Raw genomic sequence first — 27832 nt, forward strand, 5'->3', positions numbered from 1 at the left:
CGTAGGTGCATTTTCTTACTGTAGCTCAATCGGGTCAAAACCAAAAAATAAAGCGGGAACATTAAAAACTAGGAAAAAAAACCCAAAAATAAGACAAACAAGGGGCGAGCCATCTTGAAAAGACTCCTTTCACAGGCCTGGTTCAAGGTTGTCGCCACAACCGTGATTGGGACAAATAAGTGGATTCTCTCTTAGCGTAGGTGCATTTTCTTACTGTAGCTCAATCGGGTCAAAACCAAAAAAATAAAGCAGGAACATTAAAAACTAGGGGAAAAAACCCCCAAAAATAAGACAAACAAGGGTCGAGGAGGCAACTTCTCCAACTGTCTCTCCCGGCGCCATCTTGAAAAGACTCCCTTCACAGGCCTGGTTCAAGGTTGTCGCCACTACCGTGATTGGGACAAGAACGAGGATTATCTTAGGGTAGGTGCATTTTCTTACTGTAGCTCAATCGGGTCAAAACAAAAAAAATAAAGCGGAAAGATTAAAAACTAGAAAAAAGAAACCCAAAATAAGACAAACAAGGCACCTTCTCCAACTGCCTCTCCCGGCGCCATCTTGAAACAAAGCCCCTTCCCAGGCCCGCGTCAAAGTTGTCGCCACGACCGCGATTGGGACCAGCGCGTGGATTCTCCCCTTAGGGCGGGCGCGTTTTCTTACTTTAGCTCCACGGCGGGGGAAACCCAGAGCAGTGGCTGCACCTGAAATCCCTCTTGAGCAGACGTCCAAACGGTTCTTTAAAACCTACGTTTTCTTTCAGCTCTGCGCGTGTGCTCGGATGGCGGCCTGGGGTTTGTTTGCTACAGGAAGGAAAGGTGCTTAGCCCCCCCACCCCTTTTTTTTCATCTATTTGTTTCTTATCTTTGATCTTAGTTGGACTTGTAACTGTTATAGCATTACACGGACGGCGATTTTTATTTTTTTTATTGTGAACTGCTCCGATGTGCCATACAGAAAGCTCGTCATAGACATAAACATTCCCCTCCCCCCCTCCTTTCTTGGACTTAATGGGGCTATGCAGTATATCTAGGCACATGCATACAATTCTTACCAAGTGTAACAGCCCTCAGCCTCTAACAAAAACCCCGACTTCACATCCCTGGAGAAGGGCAGCAGCACCTTCGGCACGTTAAGCTTGCTGGAAAGGGTAGGGGACAGAAGCCCGAGGAGGAGGAGGAGGAGGAAGAACCAATGCTGCCCCATGCCCATGTTTACATATGAAAATCTAGGGAGAGGAATTCACACTCCAACTCCTAGCACGGAAGCTATTTATGACATCAAAGATTCACATTAAGCAAGGAAGGTTGTCCCAGCATGATGTCATGGTCAAGAGCTTGGAACTGGCCCTTTGACTGCCTCTGGGTTCATGTTTTCTCTCACCCATTAAACAACAAAAGGAAGAAATCCAACACAATCTGCAGTGAATAGAAACACAAACCAAAACAAAGAAAACTCCAGACAGATGTACATAGTAACATAGTAGATGACGGCAGATAAAGACCCGAATGGTCCATCCAGTCTGCCCAACCTGATTCAATTTAAATTTTTTAATTTTTTCTTCTTAGCTATTTCTGGGCAAGAATCCAAAGCTTTACCCGGTACTGTGCTTGGGTTCCAACTGCCGAAATCTCTGTTAAGACTTACTCCAGCCCATCTACACCCTCCCAGCCATTGAAGCCCTCCCCAGCCCATCCTCCACCAAACGGCCATATACAGACACAGACCGTGCAAGTCTGCCCAGTACTGGCCTTAGTTCAATATTTAATCATATTTTCTGATTCTAGAAACTTTGTGTTCATCCCACGCTTCTTTGAACTCAGTCACAGTTTTACTCTCCACCACCTCTCTCAGGAGCGCATTCCAGGCATCCACCACCCTCTCCGTAAAGTAGAATTTCCTAACATTGCCTTTGAATCTACCACCTCTCAACCTCAAAGTATGTCCTCTGGTTTTACCATTTTCCTTTCTCTGAAAAAGATTTTGTTCTACGTTAATACCCTTCAAGTATTTGAACGTCTGAATCATATCTCCCCTGTCTCTCCTTTCCTCTAGGGTATACATATTCAGGGCTTCCAGTCTCTCCTCATACGTCTTCTGGCGCAAGCCTCCTATCATTTTCGTCGCCCTCCTCTGGACCACCTCAAGTCTTCTTATGTCCTTCGCCAGATACGGTCTCCAAAATTGAACACAATACTCCAAGTGGGGCCTTACCAATGACCTGTACAGGGGCATCAACACCTTCTTCCTTCTACTGACTACGCCTCTCTTTATACAGCCCAGCATCCTTCTGGCAGCAGCCACTGCCTTGTCACACTGTTTTTTCACCTTTAGATCTTCAGACACTATCACCCCAAGGTCCCTCTCCCCATCCGTGCATATCAGCTTCTCTCCTCCCAGCATATACGGTTCCTTCCTATTATTAATCCCCAAATGCATTACTCTGCATTTCTTTGCATTGAATTTTAGCTGCCAGGCATTAGACCATTCCTCTAACTTTTGCAGATCCTTTTTCATATTTTCCACTCCCTCTTCGGTGTCTACTCTGTTACAAATCTTGGTATCATCTGCAAAAAGGCACACTTTTCCTTCTAACCCTTCAGCAATGTCACTCACAAACATATTGAACAGGATTGGCCCCAGCACTGATCCCTTTCCTTCCTTCGAGCGACTTCCATTAACCACCACCCTCTGGCGTCTGTCCGACAGCCAGTTTCTGACCCAGTTCACCACTTTGGGTCCTAACTTCAGCCCTTCAAGTTTGTTCAACAGCCTTCTATGAGGAACTGTATCAAAAGCTTTGCTGAAATCCAAGTAAATTACTTCTAGCATATGTCCTCGATCCAGCTCTCTGGTCACCCAATCAAAAAATTCAATCAGGTTCGTTTGGCACGATTTACCTTTTGTAAAGCCATGTTGCCTCGGATCCTGTAACCCATTAGATTCAAGGAAGTACACTATCCTTTCTTTCAGCAAAACTTCCATTATTTTTCCAACAACTGAAGTGAGGCTCACCGGCCTGTAGTTTCCTGCTTCATCCCTGTGACCACTTTTATGAATAGGGACCACATCCGCTCTCCTCCAATCCCCAGGAATCACTCCCGTCTCCAGAGATTTGTTGAGCAAGTCTTTAATAGGACTCGCCAGAACCTCTCTGAGCTCCCTTAGTATCCTGGGATGGATCCCGTCTGGTCCCATCGCTTTGTCCACCTTCATTTTTTCAAGTTGCTCATAAACACCCTCCTCCATGAACGGCGCAGAATCTACTCCATTTTCTCGTGTAACTTTGCTAGACAATCTCGGTCCTTCTCCAGGATTTTCTTCTGTGAACACAGAACAGAAGTATTTGTTTAGCACATTCGCTTTCTCCTCATCACTTTCCACATATTGGTTCCCAGCATCTTTTAGCCTAGCAATTCCATTTTTCATCTTCCTCCGAAATATATCTGAAAAAATTTTTGTCTCCCTTTTTTACATTTTTAGCCATTTGTTCTTCCGCCTGTGCTTTCGCCAGATGTATCTCTCTCTTGGCTTCTTTCAGTTTTACCCTGTAGTCCTTTCTGCTCTCCTCTTCTTGATTTTTTTTATATTTCACGAACGCCAACTCTTTTGCCTTTATTTTCTCAGCCACTAGGTTGGAGAACCATATTGGCTTCCTTTTTCTCTTGTTTTCAATTTATTAAACCAAACTCATGAATGCGGTTAATGTTACCACCTTGAACCAAACCAAAGGACCCGACACGGTCCTCGTCGGGTCCTTTGGTTTGGTTTAATAAATTTAGCCTGCATCTTTGTACATCTGTCTGCAGTTCTCTCACTGATTCACATGGCAGATAGTACATACAAGCCTGTGGCCTAAATCACAGACGCCAAATCTTGAACATTAACGGTGGAGAGGATGTCTTCCCTTATGGCACTGGAAATAAACTAGAGGAGTAGGGTTTTCCTTTGGTCCTGCTTCCAGACTGGAGCAGCATCACAAGAAAAAAAAAAAAATCGCCACAGGATTCTTTTCATGTCAACAGTAGAGAAAACAATTTAACAGATTCTACTTAAAGGAGGAAAAGGCCTGTTATCAATCAGTCCTGTGGACGAGAAGATCTTTCTGAAGATAGTTACAATGTCACACAACTGTTGGCAAGATCTTTGGAAGAAGAGTGTATTATATCTATGCTCTTAGTGACTTTTTGTTTTTGAAACCAATAAGGGCTGGCTGATTAGGCTTTATTTTTTATTTTTTTGCATAACCATGATAAATTGTATTTGGGTGGGAAAGTTTAGGGTTTCCCCCCGATATCTGTGGAGAACATGAAGCAGTTTTTGTCAATGTGCCCTTTGGCTTTATCTGTGAGTGTCAAAAATATAATGCTGTAATCCTTCTTATTATTTTTTAAACATATTTTCATATGCTTTCTTAATGGATATAGAGCATTAAGAAATCATAAGAAAATATTTTTTTAAAATAAGAAGCATTGCAGCATGTACCATACTCTCCTATAAATCTAAATCAGTACACTTAATTTTGAACCCTTTTCTTAAACCTTTATCTGACAGTGGTTTAGAAACTACCCTCAGGTAAAATTCAATTTACAAAAATCACCAGCCAGTGTAAGGTCACCACAGGAATAAAAACAGACAACTGGCTATCATGGTGACTTACAATAAAAAAAAATCCCAACCTGCAATTTTCTCCCCCTCCCAACAAGGATACGTAATCCTATGAGGACAAGGACATCCAAAGCATAATTAATAATAATAATTTTATTTGTATATACTGCCAAAGCCATAGTAGTTTGAGGCGGTTTACAATAAGAAGAGCTGGACAGTCAGCGAAAAATAACAATGAAGTCTTTGAATACATGAATATTTGTAGGGAGGGAGAGAGACAGAGTAAAAGTCACAATGTAGGGACATCGAATACATGTAAGAAGAATATAGGGATGAGGCTTTAAGAGTTCTTGGTTACAAATCTGTTAAACAGGTTGGTTTTAACTAGTTTTCTGAAGCTAAGATAGGATGAGGAGTGATTAATTCTGTTGACTTGCTTATAGAAGCAGGTCTTCATGATCTGCTAGCCAATGAAGGTTGGGCCTCATTGAGGAACTCTGAGGTTATGACAACAGTCTTATTACATACTAAATATGCAAACAAAAACAAGGGATAGGTAAATAGGATCTCTCAAGACAGATGGACAGTGTGAGAGAGAGAGGGAGATATGTTGCCAATAGGGGTGGATGAGAGAGGAAGAAAAGTTGGACTCGTGGAGGGACAGAAAGAGATGTTAGGGAAGGGAAAGAGGTCCGGAGGAGAGGAAGCAGAAAGAAAGAAATATTGAATGCAGTCAGAAAGAAGTGCAACCAGAGACTCATTAAATCACCTGCAACAAATGTAGGAAAAATGATTTTATTTTCAATTTAGTGATTGAAATGTGTCGGTTTTCAGAATTTATATCTGCTGTCTATATTTTGCACTACATTTGTCTATTTTTCTATAGTTGTTACTGAGGTGACATTGCATATTTTAAAGTTATCTGCCTTGACCTCTTTGAAAAAAAACCCAAAACAAATATAAATGATACTGTAATTATCTTTTTATTTATCAATTTTTCACATTTCCAAGCATAACATCTTGTACAGTAAGATTGTAATTAGGAACTTCAAAAAGAAAAGAAGAAAAAAACAAAAACAAAATAGGAGAGATACTAACATATTCTCCTTACAATTAAGCAATCAATAGTCTACAATTTGTTGTGATCCAAGACTTCAAAAGAATGACTATATAACAAGTAAGAAAAATCAATTTAAGCAATTAAAAAAAATCTAAGTGACTAAGGTCTAAGTGACATGTGTCTCAATTGTTACTTCCATTATTCCACCTTTCTCAAGACATTTCAAGGCTACAAAATTTGTTAGATGTGTCGGTTCAAAGCAAACATATTTATCTGAACCATAATGAACAATACATTTACAGGGAAACCTAAGAAAAAAATTTCCCCCCCCCACTGAAATTACTCCAGATTTTAATAACAGGAACTGCTTTCTCTGCTTTGAGTCTCTTTGGTAACATCTGGAAAGATTTGTACTTTCTGACCCAGAAACTCTTTGGTTCAACATCTTCATTATCAAGTTCTTATCTGGTGCCAATGCAACAACAGTCACCAACAATGTTGCTGGTATAGCTAGTTCTCTTATTGAAGTTTCCAATAGAGTAGTAATATCTAATTGTGGTTCCTGTTGTCCCTCATTAGTCAATTGCTGGTCCAATTTTCTAGCAGGCAGATAGAATACTTGTGTGAATGGTGGAATTAGTTCCTCTGAAACTGAAAAATTTTCCAGGAAATATTTCTTTAGCATTTCCCCTGGGGGACATAGAAAGAATCCTAGGGAAATTTAAGAACCGCAAATTATTGGCACGGTGGCCATTTTCAATCATTTCCAGTTTCCGCCTAATGTTAATAATGTCTTTAATCACAACTTCTTGTACTTGTTTGACCCCTGTTATTTCAGCTTCATTTTTTTGAGACTTAGTTTTAACTGAGGTCATTTCCAATTGTAATAAACTCAGTTCTTGTTCCTGTTTATCAATTTTCTTTTCCAGCGTTTTAATTTGTGGATTCAAAGAGTTTCCCGGTTTTACAACTAAGTCCCAGAGAGACTCCATTGTAATTTCAGTGGGTTTTTCAACCATGAAAGAAGAAATCTCACCTCCCAAGTTTGTAGTTTGTTTGTAGTTTGTGCCTCCCTCTTCTTTGATGTTCCAGCTGCAGTATCACTCTCCAGACTAAGAAAGTCTTTCAGTGTGTCTGTCGCAAAGATCCCAGATGAACAAGCCTCCCGGGTTACAGGCACTCTTATTGGACGTGCCTGATTCCCGCGGTGAGCTGGTATGCTGTGGTTGGGGGGGGAGTGTCTCTTGCTTCAGGGCTCAGCGTGACCTCTAACCCAGGGATTCTTACGGCGTCACTCTGTACCTACGAATCCAACGGGCGATTCCCTGAAGTTTTCGGCTCCCTTTGAAGATGGTTCAAGAGCTGCTTGATAGTGAAAGGAGGGGGCTTTTCAGAGCGCCGCGAGGCTCCAGCGGCACTTCTCCCTCTCCTCTTAGGCATGAGGAAACACTCAGGCAAAGCTGAGAAGCAATAAGGTAAAAATTTCCAATTTTACCGAACGCTCAAGAGACGCTTCAGCCACTCGCAGCCATCTTGAATCTCAAAACCCTTCTAAATGATACTATAATTAACGTTTAACGTTTTCTCTGTATTCCACAAAAAGGAAAACGCAACCCCACATGATATCAAAACCAAACAAGTGGGGAAGGGACTGAACACATCAGCCTCTAGAACAAATGAAGTTTATTAAAAATAAGCATCTATTAAAATATAACATATATATAAATACAAGCCTATATATAAATACAAGCCTATTATAAAGTCCTTTTTCTATTAGCGTTGGACATGGAAAGCCTTCATCAGGTTAACTGGTGATACAGTAGATGGCACTGAGTTAACGTTTCTCTAAAAGAACAGCTCCAAACTTGTATCTTGAAAATGCAAGTTTCTAACGCTACTTAAGAATTCGTATGCAAGCAGCGTTATTATTTTTAATAAACTTCATTTGTTCTAATCTAGAGGCTGATGTGTACAGTCCCTTCCCCACTTGATTTTTGTTTAATATATTTTCTCTGCATAGTGTGATGGTTTTTTTTAATTTTGTGGTTACCATTATATATTAAGATTATATTGTGTGTACTGTATATGAAAAATGAATGGAAGAAATTGCATTACAAGTGGTACTATTATTAGGGGGGTCAGGGGCGGAGCTTGGGCAGGATACTTGGTTGATATTTGTTAGGGGGTTACTTGGCTTGAAGAAGTTGAGAAACACTGGAGTAGGCGATTCTCCAGCCCACCGTACTACAAAAGGGGTGCTGGATTGTAGTTGGGGGAGGCTTGTTGCAGGGGTTTCGGCAGGAGGGAGTGTCATTCCTTCTGCCGGGAGACTTCGATGGGGGGGGGGCAGGAGGAATTGGGCATCCCTTCTGCTGCAGACAGTGTCGGGGAGGGGGGGTTGTCTCTGCTGCTCAGTTGATCGCAGCAGGGAGATTCCCTTGCTGCAATTAGCTCTGTGGCAATGCGAATCTCTGGTTAGAGAATTGTCGGGGAGAATAGGCTTCTGTCCCTTAGGGCAGATGCAATTTTGTATAGGATGTCAGTGTGCGATTCTCAGCCGCTACTTAGGCGGTTGCAGAAACCAGTTTCTTATTCAGAATTTTCCCCATAGTGCAATCCTGTAAGCATAAACAAGATTTTGTAAAACAGAGGGGTATATAGTCCCTAGTCTCTCCATTCACTTTCAGGTTGGATGTGGCTCTTAAGTGATAATTGGTGTATTGGTGGCTTCTTTAGTTGTGCTAAATGAATATCATCTTTCTGTTATAGGATGTTCCTTCAGACGGAAGCAGCACTAAGCCCAGCCTGTGTGTGTACTGTGGAGGGATGGGTAGGACTACTGCACAGTTTGCCCCAGAGCATGTGATGATGGTGGTCCTGAAGTTTAATGTTTTCAGTATCCCATGCTGACAAGGACTTTTGCTTTTCACATACTGTTCCTGTAGTCTTACCTATCTAATAAATTTTGGATACAAAAGCTCACAAGCCTATGTCATACTTTTTTTTTTTTTTTTTTTACCTGTGGCACTGCTGTGGAGACACTATTTAGTATTTGAGTGTGAAATGCCTTAGTAAGGGAAACACTGCAGCCTGTACATATTTCTACATAATACAAAGAAAGGTTGGATCTTGCAGAGCTAGGCAGATGCAGTTTTCTGTTACTAATATGGGTTGGTTGGGGAATACAGGTGTGCTGAGCTCGTAGGAATGGAAAGGAGAAAACAGTGGGACCGGACAATGGTCTTTCCAACAATCACCAGACATCCGGATTTCCCCGGATGGCTTTTCAAAACCCTCAAAATCGCTGTCGGACAGGAGGGCAACACGATGACGCATATGGTAAAACCTTAGCAAGGACTACAGCAGAACGGGATTTGGGGGTGATCATCAGTGAAGACATGAAAACGGCCAATCAAGTGGAGAAGGCCTCATCCAGGGCTAGGCAAATGTTGGGTTGTATCCGGAGAAGCTTTGTTAGTCGGAAGCCCGACGTCCTAATGCCCTTGTACAGAACCATGGTGAGGCCTCATCTGGAGTACTGCGTACAATTCTGGAGGCCACATTACTGTAAAGATGTACTGAGAGTCGAGTCGGTACAGCGGATGGCCACCAGGATGGTCTCGGGGCTTAAAGATCTATCATACGAAGAAAGACTGAACGAATTGCAGCTATACTTTCTCGAAGAACGCAGGGAGAGAGGAGACATGATTGAGACGTTTAAGTATGTCACTGGTCGTATCGAGGGAGAAGATGATATTTTCCTTCTTAAAGGACCCTCCGCCACAAGAGGACACCGCTGAAAATAAAGGGCGGGAAGTTTCATGACGACACCAGGAAATACTTCTTCACCGAAAGAGTGGTTGACAGCTGGAACAAGCTCCCAGTGCAGGTGATCGAGGCCAGCAGCGTGCCGGATTTTAAGAACAGATGGGATGCTCATGTCGGATCTCTAGGAGGGAAAGGTCATCAGAGAGTGATTAAATAGGGGGGGGGGTCAGCGGTGTGGGCAGACTCGATGGGCCTCGGCCTTTTTCTGCCGTCACTTTCTATGTTTCTATGATGTCATCGCACTGCATGCGAACATGCCCTCCTGCCTGACCAGAGCAGGCAGCAAGGGACAGGGCTAGGGTAGGATTGGGGGCGGGACTGGGGCAGAGATGGGTGGAACTGGGCAGGCCTGGGGGCAGGTCTAAAGGGTCCAGATTTTCCGAACGGAAAACCTGGTAACCCTAAACAGGATGATAAAGTGTTATATTAAAAAACTTTAACATCATCCTATTGGCTTTGATTAGTGGAAAGTCCATTGTCACGTTCCACTGTTTTCTCCTTTCTGTTTTGCCTGCATGGGTTCATTTCCTGCTGGACTTCTTGTGGCATCTGAGCTTGTAGGAATAGCAGGTACACATGAAGTTACCATCCTTCGTCTATAAGTGCCAGCAGAACTTTTTATTGAAGTTTTCAAACGTATCCTCCTTTGCTAGCAGTTATCTGGTGCTCCACAGCACATTCTGTGGACAACCACGTGAGTTGAAGTTCGCTGGAGTTGAATATGAGCAGTAACCTGAAAAGGAGGTGAGAGTGTGCTTAGGTCAGATTCTTTAATCCATATCACTTACTAACATCAGAACCGCAGCAGCCTAGGTCAGTTTCAGATCATTTTAGAGATGGCTTATTCAGCTTTAGTTCATGCCTGTTCATTGTAAATGGTGTAACAAGTTTCAGCTATTCGCTGTAGACAGCAGGGGAATGTAGCCACACTTGTTGGGGAAGTCTCTGACTGAGCCTGGTGTATCTGCTCTCCCTAGCTATAGTAAGCTTTAAGCCCTCGAGACCCCTCCCCTTCTCCTGTCAGTTATGTCTCTAGCAATAGAAGCAGCGGAGATGAGGGAATGGCGGGCAAGTGTGGCTGCATTCCCCTGATGTCTACGAAAACACCTGTTACAGGTAAGCAACTTTGCTTTTCCTAGAGGACTTACTGTCTTGCAAAGATTGCTTGATTTGACTTTGTGATGTAAAGGTTGACGGTGGAATTCAAGTTGAAATTTATTCTACCTGTTCATTCTTTACTTTGAATCCTGCCAGACTAATCCAGGTTTGAGTATTATCCCCTTTTTACTTTGGCCCAGTCTTCCAGTGTGTTATAGCAGTCATAACAAGTGGCATAATTGTGAATAGCTCAATTAAAATCTATAAGCAGAGTGGTATAATTTACCCCAGTGTACTACTCTTCCCCCATCTTTTCCAGACATTACTACCAAGGGAAGCAATGGAAGGGGGCAACCAAAAAAGCAAACAGATGGTAAATAAGACCAAGAATATTATAATGTCTTTGAACACTCTATGGTACAACCTCGCCTTAAACATTGCATTCAAATTCTGTTCACTGTATCTTAAAAAAAACCCCAAAAGATATAAAAGGTTCAAAGAGCATCCAAAATACTTAAGAGGATGGAACTCCTTCCATATGAGGAGGAGGCGGCTCTTCAGCTTGGAAAAGAGACAGCCTGGGGGGTGGGGATATGATTTGAGATCTACAGAAAGCTGTGTGATATAGAATGGGTGAAAGAGAAAAAGACTAGGTACATGGAAGTACCTTTAAAACAAATAGGCAAAATCTTTTCACTCAGTCAATAGTTTAACTCTGGAACTTGTTGCTAGAGGATGTGGAAACAGCAGTTAGCATATCTGGATTTTAAAAAAAGAGGTTGGATAAATCCATAGTCTGCTTCTGAGATCGATATGGGGAAGCTACTGATTTCCAAGGGCTCAATTGCACGGATTGCTGCTATTTGACTACTTATGACTTGAATTTCCTACCATTGGAATCAGGGTGATGGGCCACTAGTCTGACCCAGTTTGGCTATTATCTTGTGACTTTCTCAATTATTCTATTGATCAGATATAATAACACATGTATAGAACATATAGAAGGGGTAAGGAGGGAAAACTATTGTAATATTAATATGATATAAAATTCTGATAAAGGGTTTATTTAATTCACATTGTAAGAACATTTAATAATAATTTCAAGTGTTTTTTCATAATTGAATGTATTACATGTATTTCACTTGATGTAAGAATTTAAAAAAAGAATAAAAAATATTAAAAAAAAAAAAATCTTGTGACTTTCTTATCTTCCATGCTAGATTAGTTCAGATGAGGAACCCTATCAGCAGATAGCAACAGAAAAAAAGCTGAGCCTGACCTCATTCTTATGGGGGGGGGGGGTGGTTGGTGTTGCCTTCATCTCACTGCTATTTCTGTCTGCAAAACAAAAATCTTACACCAGGATTAACTGACATACTACTCATCCCAAGTTTATTCAAGATTTTGATGGATTGCTTAATCAAACTTCAAAGTAGAGAATGATGTGGGGGAAAAAATTTATCACCATTCCCGCCCCTGTGAGCTTTTCCCCGTTCCGTCCCCCGCAAGCTTGGCCCCGTCCCCACCCCATCCCCATGAGCTGTCCTCGTCCCTGCTCTGCAAACTGTCAGATCCCATCTGCATAAGCCTCAAAAAGTTATGATTTTATACTGAACTTACTTTATTAAAGTATAAAAAGAGATAATATTCTGTATAATTGTCATTTTATAAACACAAATAATACAGAGCAAGGATCAACAAAACCCCTGTCTCCCCTCCCTTTCACAAATATCCCCTCCACTATTGTGAAAACTGAATAAATTAAATTACTACAGAATGCTACATAGAAAAATCAAGCTAACAGAATACTTTAATTACACATGGCAAGAATAGTGTTAGGGGAGTGCAACTAGGGCAACTGCCCCTGGTCAGAAAGAGAGCCCTAAGCCAGCTGGAAGCTAAAGAAGCACAGCCTGGGCTTTGCAGGTCCCCAGTTATGTCTAATACCAGCTCTAGCAGGATACATATTTCAAATCTGAAATATTCTAAATCACAAAATATAAAATAATTTTTTTCTACTTTTTGTTGTCTGGTAATTTTATTCTTCAAATCACATTGGTCTCAGGCTTTGTTTGGGTTCCTTCTGTCTATATCGTGGCATGGCTGGCTCCTGAAGGTAAAATAGGCCCAAGAGGAGCTGGGGAGGAGATGCCGAGTCTGACATGGGTGCAATTTTTTTACCACAGGAGCAAGACTTTTCACCACTCCCATGGGGTAGTAAAAGGTCTTGTCCCCATTCATGCGGTAAACCAGTTGCAAATGTCTCCATTCCTGTAGATTTACTGCGGTGACCACAGTTTACAAGTTCAAGTTTATTAAAACTTGATGTACACGCAATGTCAAATATTTCACAGCGTATTACAAATTAAAAGCGTATTACTGCGGTAAATGGTCCCCATGTCATTTTCTACTTCAAAGCGATGTACATAACTAAAAGCCATACATCTTTCGGGGGAACAAAACATGCCACATATAACCTGAGGAGTGTGTGGCGCAGTGGTTGGATCTACAGCCTCAGCACCCTGGGGTTGTGGGTTCAAACCCCGCGCTGCTCCTTGTGACCCTGGGCAAGTCACTTAATCCTCCGTAGCTCCAGGTACGTTAGATAGATTGTGAGCCCACCGGGACAGAGAGGGAAGATGCTTGAGTACCTGATTGTAAAAACCGCTTAGATAACCTTGATAGGCGGTATATAAAAATCCTAATCCTAATAAACCTCAAGGTTCAAACCTCAAACAAGACTTACACATAGTGAGGAAAGAGGGAAAGAAATACAATATTTTAAAGAAAATAAGACAAAAAGGGACTGGACAAAAGGGAGGGTGACAATAATAGAAAAAAAGTCGCATAGCAGACCCTAAGGAATGAATCAAGACAAGTGTACTAGCAGTTGAAGGGATCTTTAAAAAGAAAGCATTTCCACTTACTCTTGCTCTAGTAATCAATTTCTCCTACACGTTCCCTCATGAAGACATATTTTCTACGATACCACTTGGAAGTGAATATTTTCAGTTACCGCCCCTACCCTTTGGAACACACTTCCACTATACTTACGGGAAAAGACCAATCTTGAAAAATTTAAGGGAAACTTAAAAACCTTCCTATTTAAGGATGCTTACGACCTCTGACATCCCAATTCCCACCGATTCCATCAAAGGAAGAGCATAGCTACCCCTCCCTAATGTTCTATCCATTGTCATTCTTCTATTCTCAATTGTAGTTCAGCCTTCCCTTCCTTTTGTTCCTGTACATCGTGCTATGTCTTTGGTTTATTCCCCCCAATTTTTTTTTTAAACTTTTTATATTGTAACCTTGTATACTGCTTAGATAGCTATTATAAGCGGAATATCACATTTTAATAAACTCAAGGAAAGCAAACAAAATGTTGGGTATCATTAAAAAGGGTATCACGACCAGGTCGAAGGAAGTCATCCTGCCACTGTATCGTGCAATGGTGCGGCCGCATCTGGAATACTGTATCCAGTGCTGGTCGCCGTACCTCAAGAAGGACATGGCAGTACTTGAGGGAGTCCAGAGAAGAGCAACAAAGCTGATAAAGGGTATGGAAAATCTCTCATATACTGACAGATTGAAACAGTTAGGACTGTTCTCCCTGGAGAAGCGGAGACTTAGGGGAGACATGATAGAAACCTTCAAGATCCTGAAAGGCATAGAGAAAGTAGACAGGGACAGATTTTTCAAACTAAGGGGAACCACAAGTACAAAGGGGCACTCGGAGAAATTGAAAGGGGACAGGTTTAGAACAAACGCTAGGAAGTTCTTTTTCACCCAGAGGGTGGTGGATACATGGAATGTGCTTCCAGAGGCTGTGGTAGACAGGAGCACTGTACAGGGCTTCAAAGAAGGTTTGGATAAGTTCCTAGAGGACAAAGGGATTGAGGAGTATAGATAGATGTAGAGATGGGTTGTAGGGATAGGAGTAGAGGTAAGTTACAGGAATAGGAGTAGAGATAGGTTATAGAGCTAGTCAGGGACCACTGCTCAGGCAATGGGCCTGATGGGCTGCCGCGTGAGCGGACCGCTGGGCGAGATGGACCTCTGGTCTGCCTCAGCGGAGGCAACTTCTTATGTTCTTATGTTAAATAGTGCAAACAGAGTAAGCTGCTCCCATGAAGACTGTGGAGCACAAAGTCTAGGAGATGTTTTGAAATAAGTGCTGCTGCTTAAGGAGCTGTTTCCTCCTCGCCTTCCCAAATTAAAACAAAAATGTCACTTAGCTAATTGTAAGTATCCATTGTGAACATGGATGTATGGGAATCTTTCATTCCCTGATCTCCTGAAGAAGCTCTGGGTGAAACGGGCCCCGTTGAGATCAGAAACATATTCAGATCAGAAGTCTACAAGCTAAGTAAAAAAAAAAAAAAAAAAAAAATTAAAAAACTGCACATTTGGAATTGATGCACACTTACCTCTCATGGGACTAGATGGTACTTCCCTAAGTCTTAAGAGATGGGGACAACATTAACATGACCTTTACAATAGTCTTGTCCTCACCTTTGTTGCTGCCTTCAGACCCTGTGGGAGAGAAATAGCTGGACTAGTGTATTAATCTGCACACTTGCTCTTCTGTCATAAAAACTTACTGCCTCTTTCCTTTTCCAAAGCTGTGCGGCAACGGCCCCCCAAAGGCCTTTAAATCTCTATGGGCTTTGGGGCCATTAGCGCGGCTTTGTAAAAGAGGTCGTTAGATTGCTCTCATTGTGGAAAAGTAGCCTAAATGGTTAGTACTATGAGCTAAACACCAGGGAGCCTGGTTCAAATCCCACTGCAGCCCCTTGTGACCACAAATTTAGACTGTGAACCTTATAGGAACAGGTAAATCCTATATAATAAAAGGCTAACTCGCGCATGCGCAGTCTTATTTGCGTGTTCCGTGCGCTGTAGGTCTGTGGCCGAATGAGTGCGCATGCGCGCGAATACGTCACCACCCGATCGCCTCCACAAGCCGGACCGCAGCCAGACGACGTTCTCCGTTTCTCCTGTCGCCGCCGCCGATCTCCGTTTCGCCTTTGCCGCCCACCCCCTTCTCTTCCCGCGGGCCCGAATGGCGATTCCAGCAGCGTGTACATCAGTCTCCACACGCTGCTTCGGACCCTTCTGCCCTGATTTGCTCTGTCGCGTCTCTGATGATGTCATCAGGGACGTGCCAGAGTAAATCAGGGCAGAAGGGCCCGAAGCAGCGTGTGGAGACTGATGTACACGCTGCTGGAATCGCCACCTTTGTAGTCCGGCCCGCGGGAAGGGGAAGGGACAGGGACAGGGGGGGGGGGGTAGAGGAAACGCTAATGCTGCTGCACAGGGAACTGGTGGGGGGGGGGAGGGAAATGGAGGGGAAGGGAATGCTGCTTTGGACGGACAGACAGACAGAGAGAGGAAGGGAAACACAAAGAAAATAAGAAATACACAGGGGCAGGTGCTCAGTGAACTGGTGTGGGGGGAGGGAAATGGAGGGGGATGGAATGCTGCTTTGGACAGACAGAGAGAGGAAGGGAAACACAAAGAAAATAAGAAAGACACAGGGGCAGGTGCACAGGGAACTGGTGTGGGGGGAGGGGGATGGAATGCTGCTTTGGACAGACAGACAGAGGGAGGAAGGGAGACAGAAAGGAAAGAAGAAAGACACAGGGTCAGGGAGATACACAGAAAGACAGACAGGCAAAGGGGGCCAGGGACAGAGACAGACAGAAAGGACAGCGGGAGCCGCGTCAGGAGGGGTGCGGGATGCGGCAGTGGGAACTTTTCCAATGGGTGCAACTGGGCAGCTGTCGGGAACCTCTGATCAGGGGCAGAGCAAGGTAAGAGTATCATAGGGATAAGAAGGAGGAGGGAGGATAAAAAAGGAAGGGATGCCTACTGCTGGACAGGGGGAGAAGGAAAGAGATGCTGATGGACAGGGGAGGTGAAGAAAAAAGAACGGAGGACTAATGTTGGACAGGGGGAGAAGGAAAGAGGTGCTGCTGGACAGGGGGGAGGTAAAACAAAGGGAGAAGGGCTGCTGCTGCATAAGGAGAGCAGTGAAGGGGTGGTGGTGGACACAGGGGAGGTAAAAGGAAGGGAAAATGGACAGGGGGAGCAGACAAGGGGTGGTGATGGACAGCCAAGGAAAAAGAAAGGCAGAAAGAAAGAAAGCGGCTAAGGAGAGAGAGAGAAAAAAAGACAGACACACACACATATGTTCTAGCACCCGTTAATGTAACGGGCTTAAAGACTAGCACATAATATAAGTAAATTTAAGTCACAACTGAAAAAGGTGTAGCCAAATCTAAATTGATATCAAAGTAAGTTCCCAGGTAGTCCAAGCATTGTGAAGGCATTTATCATCCAGCCTGGAACCTCTGATAACACTTCCACCACATGCTGCTGCAAATTAGCCTCATTGAGCCTGTTACCTAGGTACAGGTGGTCTTGTGTAACACAATTACCACCACTATCATAACCTTTGAAAGTTGCAAGGCTTGACTGATAGTACCTACAGTACCAAACAGAAAGGGAAGTCATCTTTGAGCCTCTTGAGGCACACTGAAGCAGCACAAAGTCTCCATTCAGAAATGAAAATGCCATAGAGGTTTGATTTAAAAGAACCTTCTGTCATATTCACCTTATTAGGGAGCAACATAAGAAATGCCACTGCTAGGTCAGACCAGTGGTCCTTCATGCCCAGCAGTCCGCTCACGCAGTGGCCCTTTGGTAAAAGACCAGTGCCCTAACTGAGACTAGCCCTACCAGCGTACGTCCTTGTTCAGCAGGAACTTGTCTAACTTTGTCTTGAATCCCTGGAGGGTGTTTTCCCCTATGACAGACTCCGGGAGAGCGTTCCAGTTTTCTACTACTCTGGCTGAAGAACTTCCTTACGTTTGTACGGAATCTATCCCCTTTCAACTTTAGAGAATTCCCTCTCGTTCTCCCTACCTTGGAGAGGGTGAACAACCTGTCCTTATCTACTAAGTCTATCCCCTTCAGTACCTTAAATCTTTCGATCAAGTCCCCTCGCAATCTCCTCTGTTCTCTAATCTTTCGCTGTATGGCAGCTCCTCCAACCCCTTAACCATCTTAGTCGCTCTTCTCTGGACCCTTTCGAGTAGTACCGTGTCCTTCTTCATTTACGACGACCAGTGCTGTACGCAGTACTCCAGTTGAGGGTGCACCATGGCCCGGTACAGCGGCATGATAACAGTAGATTTAATTCTATCAACCCTTTCATCTCTCCTCAGGTGGTACCAGGACCACTACCTCTAGATCCATTAAGCTACATGCCTGTTTTGAAGGTGCAGAGCACAATGATTGGAGTTGCTTTAGCTACTGGAAAAGTGATCCTTTGTCTCCATCTGCTGGTAGGAAGACAACTCATACTTCTGAACTGGTCAGGCAGGATGATTGTATTACTACTGAAAAGGCATGAACTAAATACAAAGAGATTCTGAAATTATTAGCAGTATCTAGTTGTGTTAAAGCAAATTAAGTACAGTATCTCCATGCATGATCTTGTCACCCACCCGCTGGTGCTGTTGGAATATAAACCACAGGGACAGTTTGCACACGATTCAGAAATGCAGAGTAGGCTGTGGAAAGAAGCAACATAAAGGGTCTGGTTTAGAACAACAAAGCTCTTTCATAGACTCTGTAAAATTCTGCCTAATGTGTGGGTATTGGAAGTTTGTGCTGGTGCTTGAAAAGTTTTCCCTTTAAAAAAAGAGGGAGGGGGGTAGTGAGAAGCAGATAGTGCAAGACATACTGGAGCAGAATTTCTAAGGTTCATCGTTTCCATTATGCAGTCACTTCAAGGAGCTGGAGACTGCACCTCTGATGAGTCTGCAAACCATAACCAAAGCTTTCTTGGTACCCAATTTCACACTCTGTAAATTAGCTAAAAGGTTTCCTGAACTGGTCACTTCATTGCAAATAACTGAAGCTGTTGCTGAGCCCTTACCTAGAAAGATGATGGCAGTGGAAACCAGCACAGTAAAGAGCGTAAAAAGCAGGATCTGGTAGGAACTCGTGAGCTGCTGCACAATGCCTGGATCCTCACACTGATCTAAAATGGGAGAAATGATGCTTGCTGACTATCTGTACACTCAAGTATGTGTATATTTTCCAATGAACAGTCTATGGTTAGGATAAGAACATAGTAAATGACAGCAGATAAAGACCATGAATGGTCCTTCCAGTCTGACCAACAGTCACACTCATTATACATTCATAGTTAAATTGTCTTTTCTTTAATATTTCTGGGCAATAGACCCCAAAAGGCCACCCAATACTGTCTGTAGGTCCCCACTGCAAGAGTTGCCATTGAAGTCCACGTCAGCCTATCACTGAAGCTTCTATCAAAGCCCTCCCCAGCTCATCCTAAACCAAATCGCCATGTACGGGACTCAGGACTGCCCAGTATCAGCCTTAGTTTTCTATAATTCATTTTCTAATTAGAGATCCTCTATGTTCTATAAGACATAGAACAAAGTATCAGAGGTTTTAGTTCCCTGTCCCAAAGAGCTGCTTGATAAGCAAGCAAGACAATGATGGAATTTTTTTATACCGACATCCTTTAGTTGAAGGAAAGCTGAACAAGCTATAAGTACTTCGCTGATGTTTGGATCCAACAATGGAGAATGATCGCAGAGGCGGAGCTAATGCTTATTCTAGAGCTGAATCCCAAAGCTTGGCATATCAGTCCTTGGCACTTGTGTTTTTTATGCAGGGGAAAAGCTAACATTTTATTCATTACTTTTCATGTGTTCTACCACCTTTCAATGTGGTAGGTCTACAAAACACATTTAGGTATCTGAAACATTAAGACAACATCAAATGACAAGGAATTAACACAAAATGGAGGGAAATGCGTTGCACAAAAATTTTTTATCGATTCAAGTGATCAATGTCAGAACACATGTAGAATTAATAAAAATGCATAAAACACATTAAAAAAAAAAAAAAGATTAAAATGCAGAAACATTCACTGCTCTTCTCAAAATCAGCAAAAACTTGGCATGATAGGCTCATTCCAATGCATTAAGGAGCTGATTCTATAAAGGTCTCCTAACTTAATAGGCAAAATACCCTTAACAGCCTTAATAATTGGTAAAAAAAAATTTAATTGGACAATAGGTGCCTATCGCAAAATGCTTAGCAAAGCCTAATGCCTAAGTGGGCATTTCTATAGGCAGAGTGTGAGTTAGGTGCTGCTAAGCACGATTCTCCAAAAACGTAGGCACTTGAAATGTAGGCCTTTAAAATCCTCGCCTACATTTCAGGTGCCCAAGTTTTCACATAGGCGGCACTAACCATGATTCTGTAAAGGGCACCTAAGTGTGATTGGCATGCAGCCAGTGCCTTTTTTATGGGCGCTGTCTGACTTGGGCGCCATTTATAGAATCAGTCCCCAAATGCCTGTCTAAATATCCAGGTTTTCAATCTGGACTTAAATTTCTGATAGAAACTTCCTGCTGAAATTTCAGAGCAAAGAGTTCCCTAAAATCAGTTCATAGTAAGAGACTGAGCCACAAGCTTTTGAGTGATGCATGACGGTCTTAGATACTTTGGCCCTGATTCGATATCAAGTCCATCAACAAGCCTAGCCTAGCTTAATGTGCACTGATATTAGCACTTAACAGCTCATAATGACATTAACTGGACTTAATTGAAAGTTAGATTCCTAACTCAAAAAACATAATTCTATAAAAAGTAGGTGTCTAGTCCAAAAAGCCTACTTAAAAGTGGGCATGGTTAGGGGTGGATCACAGGTGTGTTTTCAAGTTAGGCATTTGTTTTTGACTTAGGCATTCAGAGATTAGTTAAGCTCTGGAACACGTTGGCAGAGGTTGTAGTAAGAGTGGATAGCGTTAGCTGGTTTAAGAAAAGTTTGGACAATTTCCTGGAGGAAAAATCCATAGTCTGTTATTAAGAAAGACATGGGGGAAGCCTCTGCTTGCGCTGTATCGGTAACATGGAATATTGCTACACCTTGGGTTTTGGCCAGGTACTAGTGACCTGGATTGGCCACCGTGAGAACGGGCTACTGGGCTTGATGGACCATTGGTCTGACCCAGTATGGCTGTTCTTATGCTCTTATGTGTGCCAAGTATAAGGCAATCAAGGCATTGTAACATCACTGATGAGGTTGACTCGGAGGCACTGTAGAATGAGGCATTATGACATCACAATCTCGGTTTTGGAATGTTGCTCTCATTGGGGTTCCGGAATCTTGCTATTCTTTGAGATGCTGGAATGTTGCTATTCCTTGGGTTTTGGACAGGTACTAGTAACCTGGATTGGCCATCGTGAGAACGGCTACTGGGCTTGATGGACCATTGGTCTAACCCAGTAAGGCTATTCTTATGTTCATTTAGGCCAAGAAAACCCTGGCAAAAGCCGCTTAGGTAGGGCTAAGCGTGATTCTCCTTAGTGCACCTAACTTTTATAGAATCTAGTTGGCGCTGTTATTTTAGGCAACCCATATAGAACTGTGGGTGGGAGGGTGCGACTACTAAGGGAGGAGTCAAGAATAAGGACAAAATGGTGTTCCTGTATAATAGGCCCAATGTTCCTAAACTAGGCCTTTGCATTTCATTCGCGCCACAAGTGGCTATACTCTCTCGAAGAGGGGAGACATGATTGAGACGTTTAAGTATATCACTGGTCGTATCGAGGTAGAAGATGATATTTTCTTTCTTAGAGAACCCTCGGCCACAAGGGGGCATCCGCTGAAAATAAAGGGCGGGAAGTTTCATGGCGACACCAGGAAGTACTTCTTCACCGAAAGAGTGGTTGACAACTGGAATGAGCTTCCGGTACAGGTGATCGAGGCCAGCAGCGTGCCAGATTTTAAGAACAGATGGGATGCTCATGTAGAATCTCGAAGAGGGGATGGGTCATCGGAGTGCGATCTCTCAAAGGGTAGCTAGGGGGGGTGGGTCAATAGAGTGGGCAGACTTGATGGGCCTTGGCCCTTTTCTGCCGTCACTTTCTATGTTTCTATGTTTCTATGTTTAATGATAAGTAACCCTACAGCTGTATTTTGAACCAGCTGCAAATGTTTTCTTTGGTATTCTGAGCAACCCCCAAGCAAGGAATTGCAACAATCAATTCTACTAATCACTCACTAGCCTGTGTAGTAAGATTTCATATCTAAAAATTGCTTTAGGGAATGGAGTATTCTAAGGTTAAAAAAAAAAAAAAGAAAAGAACTTTTGTCTTTGATATATAAGGGGGCAAAGTTGATTGGGAATCCCAGATTACACCCAGGGAAATTACCACATTCTTAATAGCTGTAGGACATTGCTGAATCTTACGGGTAATAAGAGCCGTGTCTGAATCTGGGGTTAAATATCCATAGGGTTACCAGACATCTGGAATTCCCCGGACATGTCTGGAAATCTGGATGGCTTTACAAAACCCGGCACTTTGTCCGGGTTTTGAAAAGCTTCCTCAAAATCGCGTCGGGCACGAGGGCGTCCGTGCATTCGCGGATGCCACGCGATGACATCATGTGCCTATGCATGTGTGCGTGACATCATCGCGTAGCGTGCGCAGATGCCCTCTTGCCCGACGAGAGCAGGCGGTGGGGGGGGGGGGGGGTTGGGCTGGGGCATAACAGGGCGTGGATGAGTGGATCTGGGTGAGCCTGGGGATAGGTCTAGGGGTCCGGATTTTACCAAAGTAAAAACAAATAATAATAATAATCTGGTAACCCTAAATATCCATTCTCAAAACATTCTTAGCAGGAAACATCTCTAAATGTGAGAAAGGCAGGATTGGCAGATTTGTCACTGGAACCTGGCAGTATGGTGTCAGGTCAAAAGTGCGCTGGAACAAAGGAGCCGCGCGCGCTGAACAAAATAACTGTTTTAAAGGGCTCCGACAGGGGGTATGGGGGGGGAACCCCCCACTTTACTTTATACAGATCGCACCGCGTTGTGGGGGCGTTGTGGGGGGTTGTAACCCCCCACATTTTACTGAAAACTTCACTTTTTCCCTAAAAAACAGGGAAACAGTATAATGAGGGGGGTTACAACCCCCCCACAACGCCGCCGCGACCTGTATTAAGTAAAGTGGGGGTTCCCCAACAAAAGCCCCCGGAGCCCCTAAAAACACTCTTTTTCTTCGGCGCGTGCTTCCATCTTGCGCTCAGTTGCCGGCACGCACCTTTGTCTTCGGCGGTTTTGTCTATGAACCGGCAGTACTGCTCACTGAGAGAACTGTTCCACTTACCAAGCTTGCTGTGTTCCTCTGTTACAGCTGCCACCACCACAGGCACCCTCTGACCGGTCAAGGGGCAGGAAATGTTAACAAAGACTGGCACTGCCTGCTGCAGGGAGCTGAAGTTCAGTACCCGCACCGGGTAGGCATACATGCTCGGGGCGTCGATGGAATAATGAGGGAGGCCCACCAGAATGGCAGGGCAATCTGAAACCACCTGAAGGAACAAACAAACCACAGCAAAAATACATTCCAGCTTATGATTTATCTTTAATCTTATCTATTGTTTTGCCTTTTGTCTTTGTTTTGTTCTATTTCTATCATTTAAATTTCTCCAGAATTCTACTGTTCAACGGCTCCCCCTTCTGCTTCTATTCCTTTCTCTCCTCTCTTCTACCTTCCAAAGTATTTAGATCAATGCTGTCTTGTTAAAATGTTTATTTTATTTTTCTTTCCAGCTTATGATTTATCTTTAATCTTATCTATTGTTTTGCCTTTTGTCTTTGTTTTGTTCTATTTCTATCATTTAAATTTCTCCAGAATTCTACTGCTCAACGGCTCCCCCTTCTGCTTCTATTCCTTTCTCTCCTCTCTTCTACCTTCCAAAGTATTTAGATCAATGCTGTCTTGTTAAAATGTTTATTTTATTTTTCTTTCCAGCTTATGATTTATCTTTAATCTTATCTATTGTTTTGCCTTTTGTCTTTGTTTTGTTCTATTTCTATCATTTAAATTTCTCCAGAATTCTACTGTTCAACGGCTCCCCCTTCTGCTTCTATTCCTTTCTCTCCTCTCTTCTACCTTCCAAAGTATTTAGATCAATGCTGTCTTGTTAAAATGTTTATTTTATTTTTCTTTCCAGCTTATGATTTATCTTTAATCTTATCTATTGTTTTGCCTTTTGTCTTTGTTTTGTTCTATTTCTATCATTTAAATTTCTCCAGAATTCTACTGCTCAACGGCTCCCCCTTCTGCTTCTATTCCTTTCTCTCCTCTCTTCTACCTTCCAAAGTATTTAGATCAATGCTGTCTTGTTAAAATGTTTATTTTATTTTTATTTTTCCTCTAACTCTACTTTCCACTTCTCTATTACCCTCCAGGTACTTTAGTTAGATTGTGAGCCTTCGGGACAGTAAGGGAATTTTTCAAGTACCTTTCTTATTTCTAATCTTAATGTATATTTTCTGTAAACCGCTTAGAACCTAACGGATGTAGCGGTATATAAGAAATAAATTACATTACATTACATTACATTACATTACATGGACCATTTGGCCTTCATCTGCCATCATGTTTCTAGGTTTCTATAACCATAAAGCTCTATGACATCACAATGCAGGCAAAGAGCCTTAGCCAATGGGAAGAAGATATGCAAATGTTAAGAGCCTTAGCCAATAGGGAGAGGAGGAGATAGTGGATGCTGCAGAATTCTACTGTTCAACGGCTCCCCCTTCTGCTTCTATTCCTTTCTCTCCTCTCTTCTACCTTCCAAAGCATTTAGATCAATGCTGTCTTGTTAAAATGTTTATTTTATTTTTATTTTTCCTCTAACTCTACTTTTCACTTCACTATTACCCTCCAGGTACTTTAGTTAGATTGTGAGCCTTCGGGACAGTAAGGGAATTTTCCAAGTACCTTTCTTATTTCTAATCTTAATGTATATTTTCTGTCAACCGCTTAGAACCTAACGGATGTAGCGGTATATAAGAAATAAATTACATTACATTACATTACATTACCGTTGCCTTAGAATGAAATCGGGGGTAATTCAGATCAGCCCTGGTTACCCCCCCCCCTATGGTCCAGTTCATTCTGACAGGTACTTTAAAACGTTGAGGGTTACGAGTAGGGTTACCAGATGTCTGGGGAGACCCGGGCATGTCCTCTTTCTAGAGGACTATCCGAGCTCCCGGACGGATTTTCCAAAACCCAGTATCTGTCCAGTTTTAGAAAGCCGTGACGGGGCTCCGGCCGCATCTGGAGGGCCTCTGGGCATGCGCGGTTGATGTCACAGACATCCACGCATGCTCCAGGAACTCCAGATGTGGCTGGATTTTATCCAGAAGAGAAGAGGCTTTGTGAGGGTGGGGCTGGAGCAGAACAGGGCGGGGTCAAGTGTCTGGGGTTTCCCGGAGAAAAATATGGTAACCGTAGTTACAAGTCCAACAGGAGCTTTAGTTAGTCACTGGACCACGTACCATACCTAATACATGGTAGGTATAGATTTGTTTCTAGTGGAAGGGGGCGACACCTGCATACCTCCCCCATAAGTTACTAATGGAGGGATCTGTGTCCTTTACCTCTAATGCCTGGAGCACTTTTTCTCTCCCCAGCACTCGGATATGATCTGTTTCTTGTTGGCTGCTGAAGACCAGCTGTGTCTGGTTGACGAAGAATGCAGGGAGAAATGGGATAATACGTTTCTGGGGTCCCCTTTTGTGGTGATCACCCAGTATGGTGGCACTCAGGATGACCGACGTTCTGGCAGTACTGAGAGCCTGCAGTACAGCTTGAGACTGAGGCCGGGATTTGATCACACATATGTAGAGGCCTGGAGCAAGAAGAAAAGCACATAGTAGTTTGCTGCTCTTACAGAAATCCAAAAGCGGGAAAGAGTCAGGACCTGATGGCAGCTGCAGTAATAAACTTGAGATGCTTTCCTGTAATGAGTTATCTGTAGACAGCAGGGGATGCATGCACAGAAACGTGATGGTGGCTCTCTGGACTAAGTCCTGCATTCCTGTATGCCTGCAATGTCCGCTCTATGCCGGGTCAGAATGGCTAAGGGTCCTCTTATTTTAGAGAAGATGGGGTTGGGGGAAGAGAAAGTTGGATGCATTCCCTGCTATCTAAGGAGAATTTCTGTTACAGGTAAAGGACTTGATAAACCTTTGCCTTTGAATGAAATCAGGGGGTAATTCAGATCAGCCCTGGTTACCCCCCTACAGTCCAGCTCATTCTGACACAGGTACTTTGATTAACACACTGAGGGTTACAAGGCCAGCAGGAGCTTTGGGGCCTGTAACGGCCCCGAAGCCCATAGAGATTTAAAGGGCTTTCGGGGCTGTTGCCGTGCGGCTTTGCAAAACAGGCCATTAGTTTTCCACTACTGCTATTAATTATTTCTATAGCGCTGCACAGAGTCACAAAGAATAATAAAACAGTCCCCGCTTGGAAGAGCTTACAATCTAAACAGACACAAAGGATGTCATGGACACAGTTGAGGTCATCAAAGCGGTTTACATAGGGCAATGAAGAGTTAAGTGACTTGCCCAGAGTCACAAGGAGCTGCAGTGGGAATCGAACTCACAACCTCAGGGTGCCGAGGCAGCTGCTCTAACCGCTAGGCCTTTCCTCTATTGCAAGCAGCTTCCTTTTCTCAGTGACATCACTAGGTTTCAAGGTTTATTAGCATTTGATCAAATCACTTAACAAATGTTTCTAAGCGAAATACACCAATAAAAAATATAAGAACATAAAATTTCCTACAGTCTAAAAAAAAACCCCCCCAAACTAATCTCAATTAAAAAACATTAAAACAAAACGAATACATATACTAACTGGTACGTAAGGAAAAGGGGCGTAGAACTAGAGAAAGAGAAAGATAACATATATGGAAAGCATTGTTCAGAGACATATTGCTTCACGGCTTTGATCCCGACAACATATTTCCCATCATTACAGGCACCAGTAACACCTCGGACCCCTGAGGAAGATGTTTTAATCGAAACACGGCCCATGTTTGGCCCTTGTTTCTCGTGAACAAAGGTGGACTACTTTGTAAACAACATTTTATTGATACAGTAAAGCGCCTGCCTGCATTAAGTACATGAGCTCTGCAGTAGAGAGTTGCACGGGGACAGAAATCCCACCCATGCCTGCCAGGATCCTCTCTGTCCCCACCCGTCTCCACCAGGATCCTCTCTGTCCCCACCTGTCCCCGTCAGGATCCTCTCCGTCCCCACCCATCCCTGCCCGTCCCCATAAAAAGTAGCAATTGCTTCTGACAGGATCATCAATTCCACAGTTTCTTTTGTGTTTGTGCTGCTGTTTTCCTTGTGGAATCTCTTTGGTGGAACACTCTTTTTGTTTTCTGTTCAGGTAATTAACTTATAAACCCCCTCTTTTACTAAGGCTGACGTGTCCCATTATATTATATGGATGAACCCTGCTTCCAAAGCCTTCCATCCCCGTGGGAGTCCCGTTGGCTAGAAGGGGGTCCCCATGGGAGTCCCGTGGGCCAGAGGGGGGTCCCCGTGGGAGTCCCGTGGGCCAGAGGGGGGTCCCCGTGGGAGTCCTGTGAGTTAGGGGGAATTCCTGCGATCCCCGTTCCCGTGCAGACCTCTACTCTGCAGCTTCCGTTTTTAGTTTTCTTTTGGGAGGTTATTGCTGCAAAATGTATTTGCCCGAGTGTGAATGATTTCAGATTGGATGAAAAAATTGGGTTGTGTTTCCCAAAAGACTGTTTGGGTCCAGTGCTGGTGAAATCAACCAAGTTTGACATGGCCAGTGAGATGATACTAGAATTACATTTTTTTTGTCCCAAATGATTTTATGGTTCACACTGATTGATATGAGCTCAAATGAGGATATCAAACCCCCTCCCCCCCTAAAACCCAGAGCAAGCCATGGTTTACGAAGACGGATAAGGCATAACGAGCTGGCCTTTGAGTTTATCTATTGGAGCATCAGAACATTTCTTGTTCTGAGATGTGAAGAGGTCTTCTTCAGGGACACCTCAGTTTTTGAAGATGGTTTGGATGAATGAGTGGTCTAGGAACCACTAGGGCTGATCCAGTCTGTGACTCTGGCTGAGGTGGCTGGGTGGATGGCCAGTCTCTAAACTCTGTTTTGGAATTGACTGTGTTGAGAACGACAGGGATGATTCTGAAAACTGCAGTCTCTTGATGAAAGTGGCTGGATGTGTTGATTCCAGTGGACATGAGCTAACATTGTAAAGGTCTTCTGTGGAACCTCACCAATGGAGATGTGTGAATCGAAGTTGACATGCAGCTCGGGATTTTTTAA

The 27832-nt window shown here is 43.3% G+C and overlaps 1 protein-coding gene across 1 annotated transcript in view; it reads right to left on the minus strand.

The window, feature by feature from the left end:
• Nucleotides 1–9695: 9695 nt before the first annotated feature.
• The window catches only part of LOC117349776 (nuclear pore membrane glycoprotein 210-like), a 90898-nt gene continuing 72761 nt past the window's right edge, over nucleotides 9696–27832 (minus strand). Inside the window, 5 exon segments of the mRNA XM_033923370.1 lie at nucleotides 9696–10226; nucleotides 18106–18171; nucleotides 18540–18644; nucleotides 22817–23021; nucleotides 25105–25355. Coding sequence (XP_033779261.1) covers nucleotides 10150–10226; nucleotides 18106–18171; nucleotides 18540–18644; nucleotides 22817–23021; nucleotides 25105–25355 — 704 coding nt within the window. The 3' untranslated portion in view covers nucleotides 9696–10149.

This window comes from Geotrypetes seraphini, chromosome 16, assembly GCF_902459505.1.
Source record: "Geotrypetes seraphini chromosome 16, aGeoSer1.1, whole genome shotgun sequence".
Classification (NCBI taxonomy): domain Eukaryota; kingdom Metazoa; phylum Chordata; class Amphibia; order Gymnophiona; family Dermophiidae; genus Geotrypetes; species Geotrypetes seraphini.